The 18,665-nt window shown below is 48.9% G+C and overlaps 5 protein-coding genes across 5 annotated transcripts; 2 read left to right on the top strand and 3 right to left on the bottom strand.

Moving 5' to 3' along the window:
- Positions 1-1,112: 1,112 nt before the first annotated feature.
- N7458_011593 (uncharacterized protein) lies at positions 1,113-2,030 on the bottom strand (the record flags this gene model as incomplete). Its single annotated transcript, XM_056914975.1, has 1 exon — positions 1,113-2,030. The coding sequence occupies one exon, from the start codon at positions 2,028-2,030 to the stop codon at positions 1,113-1,115; it is 918 nt and encodes a 305-aa protein (XP_056759729.1).
- Positions 2,031-5,255: 3,225 nt separating this feature from the next.
- On the bottom strand, positions 5,256-7,516 carry N7458_011592 (uncharacterized protein; the record flags this gene model as incomplete). The annotated part of the gene is given in 4 exon segments (XM_056914974.1): positions 5,256-5,642; positions 5,695-6,022; positions 6,034-7,263; positions 7,332-7,516. The coding sequence occupies 4 exon segments, from the start codon at positions 7,514-7,516 to the stop codon at positions 5,256-5,258; spliced, it is 2,130 nt and encodes a 709-aa protein (XP_056759728.1).
- Positions 7,517-8,975: 1,459 nt separating this feature from the next.
- On the top strand, positions 8,976-9,548 carry N7458_011591 (uncharacterized protein; the record flags this gene model as incomplete). The annotated part of the gene is made up of 2 exons (XM_056914973.1): positions 8,976-9,125; positions 9,294-9,548. 2 exons carry the CDS (start codon positions 8,976-8,978, stop codon positions 9,546-9,548), a joined length of 405 nt encoding a protein of 134 aa, XP_056759727.1.
- Positions 9,549-11,997: 2,449 nt separating this feature from the next.
- On the top strand, positions 11,998-13,797 carry N7458_011590 (uncharacterized protein; the record flags this gene model as incomplete). Its single annotated transcript, XM_056914972.1, has 1 exon — positions 11,998-13,797. One exon carries the CDS (start codon positions 11,998-12,000, stop codon positions 13,795-13,797), a length of 1,800 nt encoding a protein of 599 aa, XP_056759726.1.
- Positions 13,798-14,995: 1,198 nt separating this feature from the next.
- On the bottom strand, positions 14,996-17,631 carry N7458_011589 (uncharacterized protein; the record flags this gene model as incomplete). Its single annotated transcript, XM_056914971.1, has 2 exons — positions 14,996-16,120; positions 16,213-17,631. The coding sequence occupies 2 exons, from the start codon at positions 17,629-17,631 to the stop codon at positions 14,996-14,998; spliced, it is 2,544 nt and encodes an 847-aa protein (XP_056759725.1).
- Between the last annotated feature and the right edge of the window lie 1,034 nt (positions 17,632-18,665).

Genomic DNA, 18,665 nt, shown 5'->3' with positions numbered 1-18,665 from the left:
GCAGGGTTTCCCTCCCACTAAAGACCAGTTTCGTACGTAAATGTGCTGTAGCAATGCTCCATCCCAATCTACAGCCAAATAACGCAGAGATAAATACTTTAAACAGAACCATGGTGGCTGAGTACCAGGCATTTGAGTGGCCCCCAGAAGTCATATACTGATATAATCTGTGGGAGCATCTTCCGAAGATGAAATGAAAAGAAATCTATAATCAAGGTATCGAGCGGCAACACTCGCTAACTTCAACTTCGACTGGTTAACGTAAAACCCATATGTGTATCCCGAAAATAATTATATACAACTGTATAAGATAAGATAGAATTCAGCATCCTAACAGCAAATCAATGCTGAATTGGATAATGTCTTAAATCCTATCTCGAAATGACCACGTTTGCCAAGTTGACAAATGATAGTTTTACCTTGCTGAAATTAATTTACTCTACAGTGAGGCAGAACAATTTATTAGTCATAACTGATAACAGTCAAAAACAGGCTTGCGGAGTAGTGGCGGTTCATCATCTTTGTTCTGCACTTATCATAAAATTCAGAGGCACCATCTCAAACAATTTAACTGAGCCTTGTCCAAAAATCAACCACCAACTGTAGAAATATGAACCATAAGTAACTGTTTCATCATGGTAGTCCGTCCTACCTCCTCTCATCATGTCTGTCATGCGTGATTAAATCATGAGTTAATGACCAGAGCAAATTCATAGGTAGATTGAGACTCTTGGCCTTCCAGTTGGAGCCTGTCATTTCCTTCAGTTACCCGATATCGCATCGATTGAGATTCGAAGCTACGAGCTGGCACATTTCCTATTGCTGCAAACTAGGTTATCAGAGCAATCATTTTCGGTTGTACAAGAAGCACCTGGGAGAAAACACAAGCCGTTAGTTTCAAATATATTGATTGAATAAGTAGTCCAGAAGGATATCAGTCCACGGGACGTACCAGCACAGTGTCCAGCCCAGGAACAAACCGGACCACAGATTCCGTTGTTGCAGACCAGAGAATCTGAGCAGTCATTGCCAGTGGAGCAGGAAGCACCTGAGAGAGACCCACGTTAGTGATCGAGTCTCACAATATGTATTTATAATCCACATGGACGGGGTTAATAACCTTCGCAGTGGCCAGCCCATGAGCAGGTAGTCGTACTCGTCGCGCCACTGGTGGAGGTCGTGCTGGTCATGGCGATTTTGCTGGTTGTGGCTGTCGAGCTGGACGATGAGCTCAAACCGGCTGCAGCACTGATGTCACTCAATGTGGTTCCAATCTGGATTCTGTAGATATATGTGTCAATCCCTACGACCTCACCACGGTAGCTGCCGAACTTGGGCTCCGTCCTCCCCGGGAAGGTCGTAGCTTGAACCTTGGTGGTCCCAGAGGTAGTGAAAGTCTGCTGCTGACCCTGCCAATACAGCTCTACCCATCCTGGAGAGCCTGTGTTGATCACGATTCCCACTGAGTACGTAGTGTTGGCCTTGGGAGTGATGGACCACTGAGGAACCCGTGGGGTACTGTATGAAGACTGGTATTGGAAGTGGAGCACGCCATTCTGGATTTCTAGGGACAGTGGAATGTTGGCGCCACCGTCTGCCGCATTGTTGGCCTCATACTCTTTACTAATTTCTTGAGTCAGCCATCTCCAGCCTGGTTTTCCATGGGTATAAACAATAGATACATACAACTGCCAGATCATGAGGCTTTGTTCAATCTCAGCCAGGGAAAACTGGTACCCAATATAGTACGTCTGATCAGCTTCCATGCGCCCGGACAGGGCATGGTATTCAGCGCGAATATACCCCTCAATACGATGGCAATGCAGCGCAGCAACTCCGGAGGGATCGGTGCCCAGTTCGATGTAGAGTTCGGCTGTGTTAGAAGAAACAGTGACACCACGCGCTCCCTCAAGGTCACGAATGCCTAGGATGGACGGGGAATCACCACGAGCAGCCGAAAAGTCAATTAAAGAGCTCCCCCAGGTAGTGTGGAGAGTTCCCCAAAAGATCAGAGAGGTCGAGAGCCGCATACTGAAAAGTGCGCTTTTTGTTATTCACGCTGGTGTACTTGTTTGCTGGGATGCCCGACCACCCTGTGGACGCAGCTTCATTTAATAGCTGGCCATTTAGCGGCTTGAGTCTCTGTTCCGCTCCTCGCGTACGAGAGCAATGCAACCTCAACCCAGATTCAAGCAGGGCAAACAAGACCAGTGCCAACCGTATCAAATGACCCACCAACCCATGCCCCTTCGGGGTTGCTGACAGTTAGGAGATGCTCCTTCAGTCACAGCTGGAGAGAAGGCCTGAGTGGATGTTTTGACACTACAGGGCCATGAGGACCGATGGTGGGTCGACGGTCCGCGGCCAGACTTGGGAGTCTTGGGACTTGAGGACCTTCCCCCTGAATCTCCAATCGCGAGAGATTTTCACTGGTTCTGGCAGTCAAAACAAGATCATAACTGGGGCATCTTCTCGTACCTAAAATCCTTACTGGACCACCGATGTAACGTGGCTGATTGACACTAAGCATCGCTTACTTACCCCAAAAACTCAAACGAACGGCCCCCACAAACTAGCTCGATTTCATCCACTGAGTGCCATCACTTCCAGCTGGAGGGCTCAAAGGGGTTACCGGGATAGGAAATGCTGTCGAGACAGACTTGTGAGGTGAGCAGGATTGAAGCGTTGGACCCACATGTCCATCGGAACCCTTCGTTGAAAGTGGTGTGGGGCGGGGAAGCTAAGATTGCTCAAGATGGTTACGTGTTGCGACTCTGGAGAGTCTGGCATGACTTGCCTAGCAGGTCGAAACCGGAAACACGAGCGTCAATCTCATGATAGCTTCCTGCCTGTTCAACATCCGGAGAGTGTGGAGTAATCCGAAAGAATATTTTCTGAACGAACATCACCGTGCCCTAGTGGTTGGTTGTGGTCCAATTTCAGTGATAGTGGCGAGAATACCAGGGCAAGGACTCTGTGCTCCGTGCTAAGCATAACATGCCACCTCGACGAGGAAGCAGCGCTCAACCATCTCTATCAAGGTCCTTCGGCGGGAATTTCTGCTGTTAGCGACGATGCATTTACTATGTGCATAGTCTAATCCCACGCACTAGAGTATTATCGTGCAACTAGTTATGCAAAGTAATCCGGAAGATATCTGTATTCTAGAAACAATTCCAGATACAATTCACATCTCGCTCTCCAAGAGGAAACCTTAGATGATGAAATTCATCCCAACACGACCTCAGATCCTGCCTGCATAAGGGAACATTGCAAGCCTTGCAAGTATAGTAGGTTTGAAATATCCTTGGGATAGGCTGGTTTTGAGCCTTTGCCTTTCACCTCGAGCTTTGCACTAGTAACGGGATTTTTGAAGCTGAATTCGAACAGCTATATGGTCACCTTCACATGCTGGTTCGTTTGAAATTTAGAGATCTCGGTTTCTTTTATTTGATTCTGCAGCCCGTCGGGATTCCTCCTGGCCTTGTTTAAAGAGCTCTTTATAGAGAGCCTTTCGAAATTCAAGATGAGTAATCCCCTTCAGACATTGCTGCATAGATATTGCCCTCAGAGATCAAGTTTTGAATAGTTGCTGTTAACGCGCGTCTCTCATGCAATCCAAACTACACAGCATCACTTCTAGAGATATACGAGAGAGGGAGTAGAGAGCAGAGCGGATTAACTACCTACTAGTGATTCGGCGTATAGTAGGTCCTCTAGCGATTGTGTCCTTCTAGTATCGATCGCGAAGCGCTATATATAGTAGCGTATTAAAGAGAGAGAGGTATAAGAGTAGGCGAAGGAGATAACTAGTAAGCCGAACTAGCGATTAGTAAAGGCTCTAGATAAGAAGGTACTTCTGCTATTCAAATCTCTATCAAAGCTATATACCTCGATTCTAATCTAGATACGCTCTATATAAATCGCACTAAATTATTTCTTATTTAAAATTAAGGTAGTTAAATTAGATTAGTATTACTATAGAGAAGGGTCTTAAATACCGAGATACGTCTTAATATAGTACCCGTTATACGCTAATCTAAGGAAAACCTTCCTTAATAAGGTTAGGGTAACTGATCTTAGAGATTCGACGGATTACGATATAATTATATCGTACTCGTAGGTTACCCGCTACGTAGCCGAATTTATACTTTAAAAAGGCCTTCTAGGGCAATTCCGGTACGTCGAAATCGAGCTAGAACTACTAAAAGAAGGCGACGGAACAACGAGCCAGGATAGACTAGCAGACGTAGGGAGGAAAGACGATAGGTAGGAGGAACGCTAAGCCCAAGGCCGACCGAGAGGTCTTGGAAGAATACATCTAACATATCAACACGCCAGTCGACGACGAACGCCAAGAATCGAGACGGAGCAGGAGGATGAGGATGGTAAAGGAAGGCGGAGATAGAGATATAGGGAAAGCAGCAGGCCAGTGTGAGGGCTAATTGAAAGATTTATCGTGGGATTAAGGATATTGCGGGCGTTTTGGTACTATCTTGGGCTGATTTTTAGGCTGATTTTATATGGCAATACGCCGTTTTCCTATGTATCTACTATTTCATGCGCGGGACTGGCGTTCGGAATACTCTTGCTTCCGCCGGAGGAAGCGCCTGCATAGCCATTACGCCACTAGTTAGGCTGCATCAGGCTAATAGAGTGTTGATTGATTGATTGATTAATTGATTGACCGAAGCTGAACGAACGCGCCGGGTTGATGATTAATATGCATATTGGGAATTTGCCACACTACAAGGGGAATCACTGCATTTTCTCTGCTCTGTACGATGGGGCCGTCGATAAGGTTGTAGCGACTTTACATCAGCTAACGCCTAAATTGGATGGGGGCGCCATCTTGGATATCGTTGTTCCCTCGATCTTGCCGTCAGATAACGAGGAGACGCTGTACACACGATGCGCCCATATGGCGATTGATCGGTGTATCGAGCTTGTCGAGCAGTTTTCGTGTGGACAGAGGCTGGAGTTTGTTCCGCAAAAGACTGCTGGAATGACGTTTCGGCATCGCGACCGGACGCCAGCGAAAGAATTGTGGCTATGGTGGTCTTTGTCGGTACGAGGTCTTCTGTGCGGAGGTTCAAGTGAGCATAATGCTGCAGTATCCGGAAGAAAGTTTAGTGTAGGTGTTGAGTAATCTACTAGCTGGATGTGTGCACTTAGGCGGAGTAGATAAGGAGGGAAAGAGAATTGAAGCTATTTGATCTATCTAATAGTTCAGGACCAGGTGACCCACGTCATCATCATGTTTCGTATAAGTCGAAAGACTCGAGCCACGTGGACCATTCCGGATCATGGGGATAAAGATCTGTCAGACCGAAATCCATCGACCCTAAAGAGAAATGTTCTCGTCCTTCTTCTCCCCCAGGCTCGCACGCCAAGCCGTGAGAAGATACCTCAGTTGAATTCAAAATTTGGTCTATGCATCGCGAGAAAACCGTCCGAGCTTGCTTGCAGATCTGATAGTTGCTCTGTCCCGCTATGGCTAGAGAGTCACAGCACGAGATGAGCACACTTATGTCTTGAATTAAAGTCGACCGATTGAGCGTCGTAGACCGATGAGACTGGCGATTTTGTCGAAGTAGCTCTAAGATAAGCACGCTCGCACATGGCATTGCATAAAAAACCATCTATTTCTAACATCAGTTCTGGTTTAGGGTAAGGAACAATTTCGCAACTAACCAACCCCTCCAGATTTGGCGTAGCTATCACATCGTTCTTCTTCAGAAGTGAGAGCGCTAAATGAAGGATTTCATGCGACGTCTGGATCATCTTATCGCGATTACCCTCGTTTTGACTAATGAGCAGCTTATGGAGGAGGAACTTGGAATAAAGATATTCAAGCCGAGGACCTAGGATCACCCAGATAGCACTTGGTAGCATTTTGTCACACATTGACTGTTCGTATTGCTTGTGCGGGATAGATTCCCAAGTAGATGTCAATTTCGATAAAATTTGTCTAGGGAAAAAGTCAACATCTAAATCTTTGGTTTTGATTGTACGGAACGAGCTGCGAGTCACCTAGCTTGTTGGGCGATATTCGGCACGGGTGGACCAAGTGATAGCTCCAAGACCTCTTCGCGGATCATACTCAGTAGTAGAATTGCTCGAAGACGGGAAACTGGATTAACCATAACATCTCCACTCCAGCCGTTGTTGTCAAGTTTGGCTCTAGCGGCTTCGAAATGCTCAAGCGGTCCTATAATAATTGAATCGGGCAGGTCGAGTGGTAGATCCACCGCATAATACCTTCGACTAAGATGGGGCGGCCGGCCAACAAAGGTTGCTAGCTCCTTGTCACGCTCATGGGCAAGAGCTATGACTCTTTTGCGAAGCTCTACCAAATATGGCGGTCCTGATTCTCCGCCTCTGAACCCTCTATGGAAGCCGAGAGCAGCTATAGCTGATGATAAGTCACCCATTAAGCGCCAAGCACGAGAAGAATCGTCCCCAAAGCACCAAGTGGCCAGGGTTAACGCCGATGTCAATAGCCACAATGTTAAGTCGTTCGTCTGCTCGATTTGATCGCAGAATGTCCAGGTTTGCATGCAAGCATTGAACGCCATAAGCATGGTCTTTTGAGGATCGAATTTTGACTGTCCATGACCATGGAAGAATTGGGCATTGGTCCTCACAGTTGCGCTGAATAAACCAATGCGTATGAAACACATGCCAATGGTCTCCCAGCGTAAATGATGTCCAGAAAGAGCCAGCTCGAGAGCATCATTCTCAGCCGATATAGGCAGCTCGAGCGGACAGGCACTCTGTTGAAGAATTGCAAGAGCTGTGCTTGTTAGTTGATCCAAAGAGGGTCTGGGCCCTAGGAATCGTAAGGTACTTTGCGTTGCTCGCCATGCTGCTTTGAAAAGAAGTGAACCACATAGTTCAGCTGCGTCATTCTCGTACTGGTCCCTGACAATTTCATGGAAGTCCGCATTGAAGTCAAGGAGGGATCGCAGAACTTCTACGCCCTCTGCAATCGCAGCCGGCGTCACTGGATATGCGCGTTTAGGTGTAAATACGCTTGCCCGAGTCAAGTACGCGACCGTGCGGTGAGGTTGCGTGCCATTAGAGTCTGCGAACGGCATCAAAGAATTATGCATGGTTACCAGCCCAGTCCCACGGTCATAGTCGCCAGCCAGCGGATTTCCATCCGGCGGGTTCTCAGCCAGTGGGTTTTCAGCCGTCGGTAATAACGCGCACACAGGCGAAATAGTGGCGGTGTCAATATGTCTCGCGCTTTGAGGTGTGCTGAGGAGGTAACGTTACGTTCATTGAAGCTCAATATCTAGGTGAAAGAGGGTGAGGGTGTTTCTTACCGCAACGTTTCAGTATATAAGTCTGTAACCCGTGTCATCGGCGATGGGTGATAATAACACTGTCGTGAAAAGTTGCGGCGTACGCAACGGGTACAATGTGGCCTTGCATGATCGCAACGAAGCTTGGACCGTCGGCAAGGCTCACACGACGAAGGCTGGCCATTGCGACGAATTCTATCGGTCATGTTGAGAGGTGGCTAGGCTCGACTACGAATAGTGCAAATATTGGAAGGCTTTGCATGCAGAGGTGGATTAAAAAAATTTATCACACTATTGAGGATTAAATTTGATGGCCTATACGTAGCCTACGTAGCTCGCTCGAAGTGGAAAATCCACTTTCCACGTTAGCCTTTTCATTCCGAGCTGGCTAGGTTGGGTTGCCTGTGCCGTCGGAGTACTAATCTATATGTGGCTTAGTACTCCGACACCAATTCTCGGACTCCATTATCGGCGTCGACTCCTCCACTAAGTTCTTTAAAACTGTACCTTAACGAGTAGGAGGTAGGGCCTCCGTACCTTTGGATATTGCCTACTAAGCCGTAATACAGTACAATTGAGAATTCAATGCAGGGTTCGGACCCGGAATGCTAGTCCCGTCTATGCACGATGAGGACTTCTGTCTGTGAGCACGGCCCAAACGCCGCGCCGCCATTTTCTTCGTCCTTTCGATACAACATAAAAGCCACGGAATTCCAAAGTTATCCGCTACTCCACGCATAATACAAAATTTCTTCTTCCCTCGTGGGATTACCACACTTCTTACGCAGTCAACGTACCCAATTAGTGCTGAAAATGGACTCGAGGACGTCGCCGTTTGCCGTCGATGCCAAGACTGATGCGGTCGGGATGGAGTTACAGTATACCTGCGGATTCGGTGAGACTGGGCAAACCTTCGATAGCTCGCAAAAACAGGCCAGGACTGATGCAGAATCCGCATCTGTGGCCGCGCAAGCCGATAAAAACCCAGAAAACATCCACCGCCCCAAAGGGATCAGATTCGCCTTTTTGTTTACATCTATCCTCTTCTGACGTCCTTGGTTTGGGATAATAGGCTTGTGAACTTTAAAAAAGGCTGGGTGATGGATAACAGATACTCAATCTGTCGCCACTCTTCTGAGCTGAGGGTGAACTGGGCTTGATCGATTTGCGAGCAGAACTGTGAGCAAAAACGGTCTAATGTTGGATGAAGCCGTTTTGCACGTCTAAGCATCAAGAATGTGGAATTCTAGCGGGTTCTTACATCCTGAATTGGAACCAACTTTGGCTCTTCGGCTTGGAGGTTAAAGAATGTTTCCAAGCGCTGAGGGCTTGCGTTGATGTAAACGGCAAGGTTTCGAATCTGCATGAGGTCAAAGTGAGGTCAAAGTGCGGTTAAAGGAAGATAAGATACCTTGTTTAGCGTATCAACAATTTCTTTTCTTTGGTGTCTCCCACGAGATCAAGCTTTACGCCCAAACATGCAATTCGCCACCAATACACAGATAAACCGGATCATTGGGCTCTGTAACACCAGATCATCTCCCCTCAGATCTTCTCTGGGGTTTCGCAACAGCTAGATAGGCATTGCGTGTCCCTGTTCTTCCTTGTCTCGATGTCTCTGTCCGTCTTAATTGGGCATTTGCTCACGCGAGATTCGCCGTAGTGATGAATAGTTACCAAATCGAAGGTGCTGTTGTTGAAGATGGCCGCGGACCTTCCATCTGGAACATCTTTTGCAAAGAGCCCGGCAAGATCGCGGGTGGAGCCAACGGCGACGTGGATTGCCACTCATACATCCGTCCCCATGAGGATATTGTCCTGCTAAAAGAATGCAGGGCCATGGCACATCGGTTCTCCATATCCTGGTGGATTCTTTGTTCGCTGTCCTTATATCTAACAGTCTCATAAGCTGACGTTCCTTTTCTCTGCTTATGTCCCGTGTCTTCCCTCTGGGAGGTCGAAAGGATTCCCGTAAATGAACAGCGCCTCAAGTACTATGCCAAATTTGTTGACGACCTTCTTGCCGCCGGTATCGCACCCCTCATCACCCTCTTTTACTGGGACCTTCCTGGTGAACTGCATAGTCGCTATGGCGGCTTGCTCAGTACGGACTTTGTTGCGGACTACGCCAACTACGCCCGTGTCGGCAGATCAACAGCAGCGACACTCATACGTGCGACATGGCTGGTCTTGTTTTCGCATCTGAAAGCTAAAACTGAGGGCAGCAAGGGCAGCTGACTGGCCCATGTGAGACTCATGAGGTTTTGAGCGTGCAGTTAGTATAGGGAAATAGTTAAGGTACAATGACCATGGAAAGGAGAACTTACTGGATTATTATTGAATGCGTCTAGCAATATCTTCTGGCGAAGCGGTGAGTGGTTTGTTTCCGGAGTTCTGAATGGCTTGCAATGCTGACATACCGTCGCTGAAGAAAGTGGCGGATCTCACCCGTGAGTGAGATGCTGTCCAGCATCGGATAGCGACTTGATTGAAGATGTTGATGGCGTACAGGATCCCAATCAGTTCTGCGGCATGAACCGACCATCGGCCCATACTGCCAACCTGGATTGGTACCCTGTCAGTTGTCTGCTACGTCTCGTCAATCGCAGCGACTGCAGCTCCCAGATGGCCTTGTCGTCCCGAGGCATCCGAGTATATCACCACATCCGAAGTAGAGCGTGCCACCTCCGCCTTCTCTGTTGCAGCCTTCCTATCTGGATCTATTTCGATTTTTGAGAACTCCTCCGGTCTCCACGGTAGAAGCGGGGTCGGGTCAACCATTTCAATGTATGGTAGCGTCTTCGGTTTATTGTTTTCAACCCCTTTGCTAGCGGGGACCTGGAGTACGATTCAAGGTTGTTCCTTCTTCTTTAGGCTCGAAGAAGGGTGCGGAAGAATGGCCGAAGAAACGCGACGGGAGGCCTCACCTGTCCTGACAAGTTCCAATTGGCCTCCCGGTGGATTTGAGTGCTCACACGATGTAGCAGAAGTGACGGGGATCTGGATTGTCTGCTTCGCTCACCTTCTGACCCAGCACGTGAAGACGCGGAGACACACGTAGCTCCAGTGATGGAACGTACGGATACCACGGATAGCCCTCAGCAGAAGGGTTTAGATCGTCGACCGGTCCAGTCAGTGTCATCGCTCCACAGACGAGCACTAGCACTCTCTAGCACAGGACGCAGTGTCCGGCGGTGAGCTCGTCTGGCCGGTACCATGAATTCGCCCCGCCGATTGTAGCTTCCGAACCGAACGTGAACGCAAGGTTACTCAAATGTGGGCGACTGTCAGGTGGATATAGTATCGGAGGGAGACTGGACATTAGATGAAATGACCTGAGATATCAAAGGCCCCTAGCACTTGTTAGATGGCCATTTCCTCATATCCCTACTCAAGTCACAGACCATATTTCAACCGAGACCAGTAACACATAACGCCCGCCAAATAATCCCTCACACTTTGCTCATCGTGAGAGGAAGCCTGGGAAGAGCCGGGTATTTGACATTGATCCCATCCAAGATAAGATGACTGCCAAATCGAAGCAACCTCGGGTGACTGGGTATGGAATGTTAGCAAAGAATGTGCTAGGTTCCATATCAATGATGATACCACTTATCTCCTGGTAACAGGGGTCAAGCCGTACCTTCCTGTCAGATCATCATATGTTGCAAAGCGCAGAGCGAAGCCGCTTTCCGAATCATCTACTGGGAGAGATTTTCCACCCTCTCATACGACCCCGGAGATCCTCGATCAGATGGCACTCCATAATTTAGATAGTAGTATTTAGCGTTTAATTATATCCTAGTTATATAGGATATAGTAATTCTTTAATTAGTCTAATAGCGTAAATATAGTATATAGCTTAGTAATTACTTTATATACTAGTTAGTTAACTAGTTAGTTAACTATTAGGCTATTAATAATCTATCTTCCTTCTAGTATAAGAGAGGATTAAATTCCTTACTTTAAGGTCTTAATAGATTATATATATTATAGGTAGTTAGATCTTACTAACTAATATTTACTAAGTATATGAATGTTAAATTAAATCAAGTCAATCAAATCAATCAATCAATCAAGTTACTAGGGTAATATAGAATATAGGTTGTCTTGGAGGTCATGTGATGTATTATATAAGCTCTGTAGTGGCCGTAGGGAAATCCTGTAGTGGTTCTAGGGTGGCCCGCCTGACCGCCCTATCTGTTATCGGGCCCACTCTAACTCCCTGATTGGACGGAGGAGCTCACACCGAGCCCCTCCTTCCGCCTCCTCCACTCGAGCTTCATCCTCAAAGATTATCAACACCCACATCCCCCCCCCCGCCCTTAAGACCTTGACATTTTTCATCGAGGGCTACGATCCTTGAATCCTAGACCCTTGGCTCTCAGAGTCTTGCTTCGACTCAATTTCATTATTTTGCTCCCCCACATTCTTACCTCTATCCGACTTCAAGGAAAGCTTTCCTTTGTCACTTTTTTTATTGGTTCTCCCCCGTTACTGTTGTTATTATTCCAGCGAAGCCCGCCTGTTATCAGCACGCCCGTTCCCTTGACCAAAGCCACCTTCGTTCGATCCTCTCGCCGATGAACGGGCAGGAGCCCACCTAAAACATGCCATCTCTTCCCATTTATTCCCAATTCTAAGAGCATGGTGCTAGTGGCGTCGGGCTGCACAGTGGTCGTTGAAAATGGGCCCTCAGTCTTCCGCGACCCAATCTCAGGATGATCACAAAGAGAACCCATCTTCACCAGAGGTAGCTCAACAGCAGAGAGTGAAAACGACCACCCCGAAGGAAGACGCCCCCCGCCAGCGGCCTCGGAGGTTCCTGGCACAGCCGATCGAAACCTCCTCTCGAAGTGTCCAAGCCCAGCATAATGCTTTGTCAGATGACAGTCCATCCCCGCGGCCGGGCAGCCTCCGAAATGAGGTGAAAAACTCTTCGGAGCAACAGTCCCACAGAGCTGACGAGCCTCCACGGAGGTTTTTACCACAACCCATTGAAACTAGCAAGGCTAGTAGTCACCAAGGCATCGCTAGCTCCCGACCGAGACGATTCAAGCCCGAGCTCCTTGAAACCGACCATCGCTCAGTCAAGGGGCCACCAGGGAGTTCTTCTCACCGACATCATCATGTCAGCTTTGGTCCATCCAAGGCCAGCTTCGAACTCCCGGCAGATAGGCCAGGCCCCACCGCTCGTCAGACCCCGCCTCGCAGCGCGTCATTTGACGTCCCGGAGTCTCGATTCTCGTATGCGAATCTCCTTCGCCAGCATGAAACGCGGAGGCACTCCTTTCGAGTCCCGGATCTCCCTTCGATCCCTTCGGACGGCAGTGAAAGTTCAGAGACTTCTTGCGAAACACCATCGCCTTCGTCATCCCCCAGAAAGTCATCGGCGAAGCCAGTACAGTCTCGACGGGAGGGTTACTGGAACCGAGAAACCCGCCCGGACGAATTTTCACCGTATCTGTTGTCTTTGGCCGCTCGGTCAGCACAGAAAGAACTGAAAGAGCAGGCCCTCGCTGCCTTTCCAAATGAACAAGTCTACCAGCCGGTTGATCATTTCGCGATCGACGAAGAAGGGGGAGATTCTGGTGATGATGAGTATCTGATCTATCCCCAGCCACACCATATCAAGTCTCGTCGGCAGTCCTCGGCAGACCTCTCCTGGGAGCTTGAATATATGCGTCAGCATAAGGAAGAGGCTGAACAACAACTTCGGGTCATGGTTGCCTCCAAGCACCTGGACTTCTCGTCTCCTAGTCATAACGCTGCCTCCCGAAATCGTGGTCCAAGTCCACCAATGCTGGGTACTGACCTGGTTCTACCGCAAAGTTTGTCCCCGGATGGAACTCTTTGCGAAGATTCGTTGTCCGAGAACAATGGTCAGGGGCAACAAGACCCTTGTCATGATTGCGGTGGTCTTTGGTGCGCGGGAGCCCAGCCCGATGAGGCGGGCGGAGCAGGTCTTTGGATGGGCACATGTCGTAAGGCCGAGGGTTTCGAACGAGGATCACAAGTAATGACGGGGATCCTGACCCCTATGATCCAGTGTGAAGAATTCAACTTTACACCCGGCCCCCCTCTGGAGTCTCATATGGACCCGAGACTTTTGAGAGGCCAACTTTCCAAAAGCTCGAGTACTTGCCTTACACCAAGGAAGGCTGATGCTGAATTCGATGATGGCTTTGTTACTCAGATTTACAATTACTTGTCACTGGGCTATCCATGCGTTGCCCGGTATTATGATCATGAGCTTACCAAGATATCGGGAATCTCTCTTGAAGATCTGCGCCGCGATGACCTCTGTACCGATGCTCGGGGCTATGTCGTAGCGCCACTTGACAATCTGGCCGTTGGCTGTGTTCGATGGAAGGCTTTGCGGCTTTATATCCACGAGTGGGCCCGACAGCAGCCGAACATGGTAGAGGATGAAACAGGCCTTGAAGCTTGGGGGGTCCCTGAACGGAGGGGGAGTTGGGCGATTTGAAAGCGCTTTTGAGATGTATAGCTGTACTGGTATTGGAGGATGGCCTTTTTCTTTTTGCTGTCGTCATGTTCATGCTTTGTCCCGTGCTTATTTGTATTTATGGACGGTAATATAGACTCCCCCAGAGGTTGAACATATGGATATTCGTCCACTGTCAGCGAAAAACTTCTCAGGCTTCACTCTCAGGGATGCAGAATAAGTGCTTGCTTCGAATACCCTCTCTCGTCGGCTCTCCTTATGGGGAAGCTTGCATTGCGTGTTTCCTATTCTTCTAATCTGACAAAGAATTCCCTTAACTTTCGAAAAACTTCCCCCTTCGGGTACGAACAGTAACATTACAAGAGGTGCTATGCAGATGCATATTACTGGGAAATGAGGCTACAAATCCGAGCATACGTCGTCATTAGATCGATAAGCAACATGGTGATCATGTATTCAACGCCAACGTAGACACGCTTCTTCTACCTGTTCCTCAAGGGTAACATTGTCTGTCGATCTGTAATGAGGTTGAATACTGTGTATATATGATTTAGACGTCCGAATCGATGCAGAAAAACCCGTGACTGGGGAATGTGGACAGTAGATCTATCGTCCTATTAAGTGGCCTTTAGTCAATGCCTCTACTCGTCACAGGTTGCCTGAGCGCGCATACTTCCTCTTCGAACCGTCTCATGAACGATGCCCGGGAAAATAGTCTGCTCCAGTAAACCGTCCGGGCTCGTGCCAGTGACGGTGTTGCCGCCGATAGAGGTTGCCGCTTCAGTTCCCGACAGATGTGGCGATGAGAGTTTCTGGCTTCTTGGAAGGGTCGGCATAACTTGAGCGGTCCCTTGTGGAGTAGAACGTGGATGATCCATGGAATCACTGGTAAGACGTGAGCTCTGCCCATGGTCCAAGGGCACTGATTGCTTTCCAGGAACTGGTTCGGAGGAGACTATTTTAAATCACCGAATGTAAGTTGAACCGCCAGTCAACGGGCGACCTTAAGGCTAGGAGCTTACCACTGTTCTTGGATGATGGCGAGTACGTAGGCTTCATAGATACCTGACTGGCGGTATGGAGTAACCCAGGAGCCAGAGCATTTCGTTCATCCGTGCCCAGACCTTGAGAATAGCGCTCGAGCCTAGTACCATCGGGTTAGTATTCTTTCAGCCAAGGGCGATCCTCTTGTTGCGTCATTCCAGATGTGGAATTGAGCTTACAGGGAAAGTTCGGCCAGCAGAGTTTCATGCCGGAATGCCTCTCGAATGTCGGGCACATTGCTCTTAGCCACATTATTGCCAGCCACGCCAGGAAGACCACAGTCTGAACCCAACCATCTCTTTTTCAAAGACAGTTCAAATCCACTTTGATCGACCGAGTGCTTGGCGAGCTCACACATATCGACCGCGCTGAACTTGTAGATCTGAGCAGCTACCGAATATTCTTCAATCAGAGGCTCTTTCGTGAACGCAAACTGCAGAGGGTCATCGGTGGACAAGGAGACATTGAGCCCACGCTTGAAAAAGCTGGCACAAGGATTCTTGTCATAGGTCAAGAACAATGCGTTGTTACTGAGAGGTGACATTGCAATGCCTATCTGGTCCAAGTAGTAGAGATATTGCAGCAGAGGCACCTTGCGCAACAGAATACCATGGCTGATGCTGTGGCAACACAAGAAGCCGACAGCCAAATGATCAGGGTCACCAGCCTCACCACAATGCGGCCGAAGGACAAAAGTGTTGAAACCTCGGCGCTGCCGCCAATTGTTGAGCGAGGCTATATTGGCAAACATAAAGTAAAGCCAGTAGCTGTAAGGCGGGTTTTGCTTGGTATCCCATTCGCGGGGAATGGGATACTTGCGATAGAGTCGACGTTCCGCCTTGCTCTCGTCATCGACACTGTCAAACCCGACCACTCGTTGTAAGAAGACATGGAGTTTGGGGTGACTGGACGGGTCCTTGGTCACTTCGAACAATGGCTGGAATACGTTCGTGATGACTTGTTCGAAATTCTCCATCATGCCGCTTGATTTGTACACATCGTACAGACGAGGAACCTGGATCAGCCATCGGACGTTGGGAGAGAACAGCTTGTTGTCCACCACCCAGGCAGCAAGCTTATCCCATTCGTGGATTGATCGTCCATAGATTGAGATCCGCCATTCAACCATTTGATACTTGCTGGATTCCAAGTCGGAGATCACCTCTTTGGTAATTTCCGCCAAATACCGGCCGTTGATGTAGTTATCGGTCTTCAAGAAGATTTCACGAAGACGAGATTCTCCGACAGGATTGTATTTGAGATTGAATTTGTCGAACCGATGGAATGAATCGGTGTGTGCCTGAAAAACCATCGATCAGCAAGGAAAAACACACGGCGCGACCCTTCCAGATTGGTCCAGGACGGATGGAGGCGAGTCCAGGGGGACCTTACATGCATATCTAGAGTATCGATGCTCAGATCATAGGCCGTCAAATTGATACTTTCAAATACCTCACGCAAGGTGAGATGCTTTCCATCTCGAAAGAGGACTACTTCGTCGGGAGATTTGCGCATTTTGCTTTTGATGAAACGAAGAAGATGCTTCTGGTTCATGCAAGCTGAATGGTGGACGTGAGTGTCCACTTTGCGCACGTTGTAGAAGTCTCGATGCGGCACTTTTTTGCTGTCCGCAATTTCCTGGTACTCGTTGAGTAGTGTGTAGAGTTGGAATTTGCCCTCCAAATACGATAGACGCTTGAATGCAAAACTTTTGGTCGGGCCATCAGTGGAGACGTCTACCACGGCATCCAGATCCATATAGAAATCACGCAGCGAAGGGATCTGCACCACAGGTTGTTGTTGATCGGCAGCAGCCTCCGTGGAATATACCTGATAGACACTGTTGCCATCGAGACGATATGTCCAGGCGGATTGTCTGGGAAGGGGCTCCAGTTCCTTCATGTCAAAGTCTTCGCCAATGTCCTCTCCCATTTTTCGTTTCTTGCCTACCAGGTCGGAGGGGCCCCCCGCATTACCAGGTTGATATTCCTTGCCTTCGTCCCAGGCGGGCTCCGGGGGTGGCGGGTAAATCTCCCATTCTGGCTCATTCCTTGGGTCGTCCTCGGGTCGTTGGAGGGACAGTGCCATGTATTTGGACCGCCGCTCTAGAAGACCCTTAATCTTACGGTAGATGGCGTTCAACTCCGACGTGACGGCATCGCCTCCGGGCGCAAACCCAGCTGCAGCGCCCTGGGACAATCCAATCCCCAGACCCAACCCTTGAATTCCCTCTGCGGCTGGCGTAGCAGTAAGATAGGATCCGTGAGCGGAGGGATGGGCGCCACCTAGGGGCATAGCGTGGCTACGTGCGGAGAGGTCTGCGGCCCACTGGCTGTTTTGAGCCTGAAGTGCTGCTCCGGGGGCCTCGTCATGCTGAGACGAGGGTCCCAGGTGCCATTCAGGGTCGCATCCCACCGAAGATTCCCGTGTCGCCTGGCTTAGTACTGGGCTGGCACCATTGCCCATCATCATCACCTTGGATTCGTACGAATCCGCCGCAGGGCGTCCTGCTGTGGGTATGGGGCTGGCCGGTGTGTCCCCCTTCGATGCCAACTGGTGATGCTGATAGAACAGTTTCGCCTCGGCGTGGCTCATGGACTTCTCATAGGCATAGTCATAGGTGGCCGTCTTTTGCTGAAGATCTCGTGGTAGGATGTCCGTCGCGGAGGCCTGAGGATCCTCTGGGGTTTCATGGGTCGTGAAGCCCGTCGAGTCCTCCTCGTCGGAGTCTCCAAGGGAGAACCCATTCTTGTGCGTGTCGACACTCGGATTGGGATTCGGACTGGGCAGCTCGGAATCGGAGAAATCCATGATGTCGAGCAGCTGTGGCACGAAGGGCGGGGGGCTTGGGAGAGGAGGTGACCAGAGGTATATTGACTTTGGGGATTGGACCAAAGAGCTTTGGTTGACGGTGAACAGAAGAGCGAGGCAAAGATGGGAGGGGTATAGAAGATGTTAGCTTCTGGAACCTATACGACCGTCATGGGAAAGAGAATAGGAAGGGCTCGAATTATCCGTGGTATAAGAATATAACGATCATAACGGTTGGGTGTCTTGCTAGATTTTTTTTTTGGGAAAAGGCGGAGAAGATGTCTATGCTGATCCACCGGTGAGACGGGCAGGGCAGCGAGTCCGATTTTGATTGAGTAATAGGGACCGCCGAGTTAACTAGTTAGTAAGTTCCTGTCGTAGTTGAACACAAACCAATAACCTAGATCTATATATGATTCCCTTGTTGATTTCATGAGAAACTTCTCTTGCATCTGCTGGGACTTGGTATAGAATATATGGAGTACTTGGAGACTACTAGCTTGCCAATAATAATATACTGTACGTACTTTAGCTCCAGTTTACCAGGAAGGAGTACCTCTTTTCCTTATCGCGGGACGATAAAGACAGGAAAGAGGGGTCCCTCAAAAGTCCCATCAATGAATGATAAACTGTAGAGCATCTCCTGTATAGTCGATCTGGATTCTATAGCCATCATACATCATGAGCTATCACCCTGTAAATGCTTTGCAAACCATTGCTTGCTTGATGCTCAGTCACTATTAATCGTCCCCCCCCCCCCCCCCCCCCCCCCCCAAAAAAGATGTATACAAAATGGATTGCTTCAATGTGAGATATCCCCTCAATACACTACTAGTTCCATCTCAGCTTACTAGATAGAGTTCCTAACTAACTAGTTACTACTGCCTACTGCTGCTGATCACTGTAACAAGAATATTCAATCAATAAATACGCGTCCTCGATCGACTCAAGCTCCGGGCCCCGGCACTAACCCGCGAAAGAGCTCCCCAAGTGGACCCTCATTGGCCTTTCGTCCCAGGCGACCGTCATTCCTC

Source organism: Penicillium daleae (assembly GCF_028827525.1).
Source record: "Penicillium daleae strain IBT 16125 chromosome Unknown utg000009l_segment0_segment0, whole genome shotgun sequence".
Lineage (NCBI taxonomy): Eukaryota > Fungi > Ascomycota > Eurotiomycetes > Eurotiales > Aspergillaceae > Penicillium > Penicillium daleae.
This window is presented reverse-complemented; position numbering and strand designations above follow the sequence as displayed.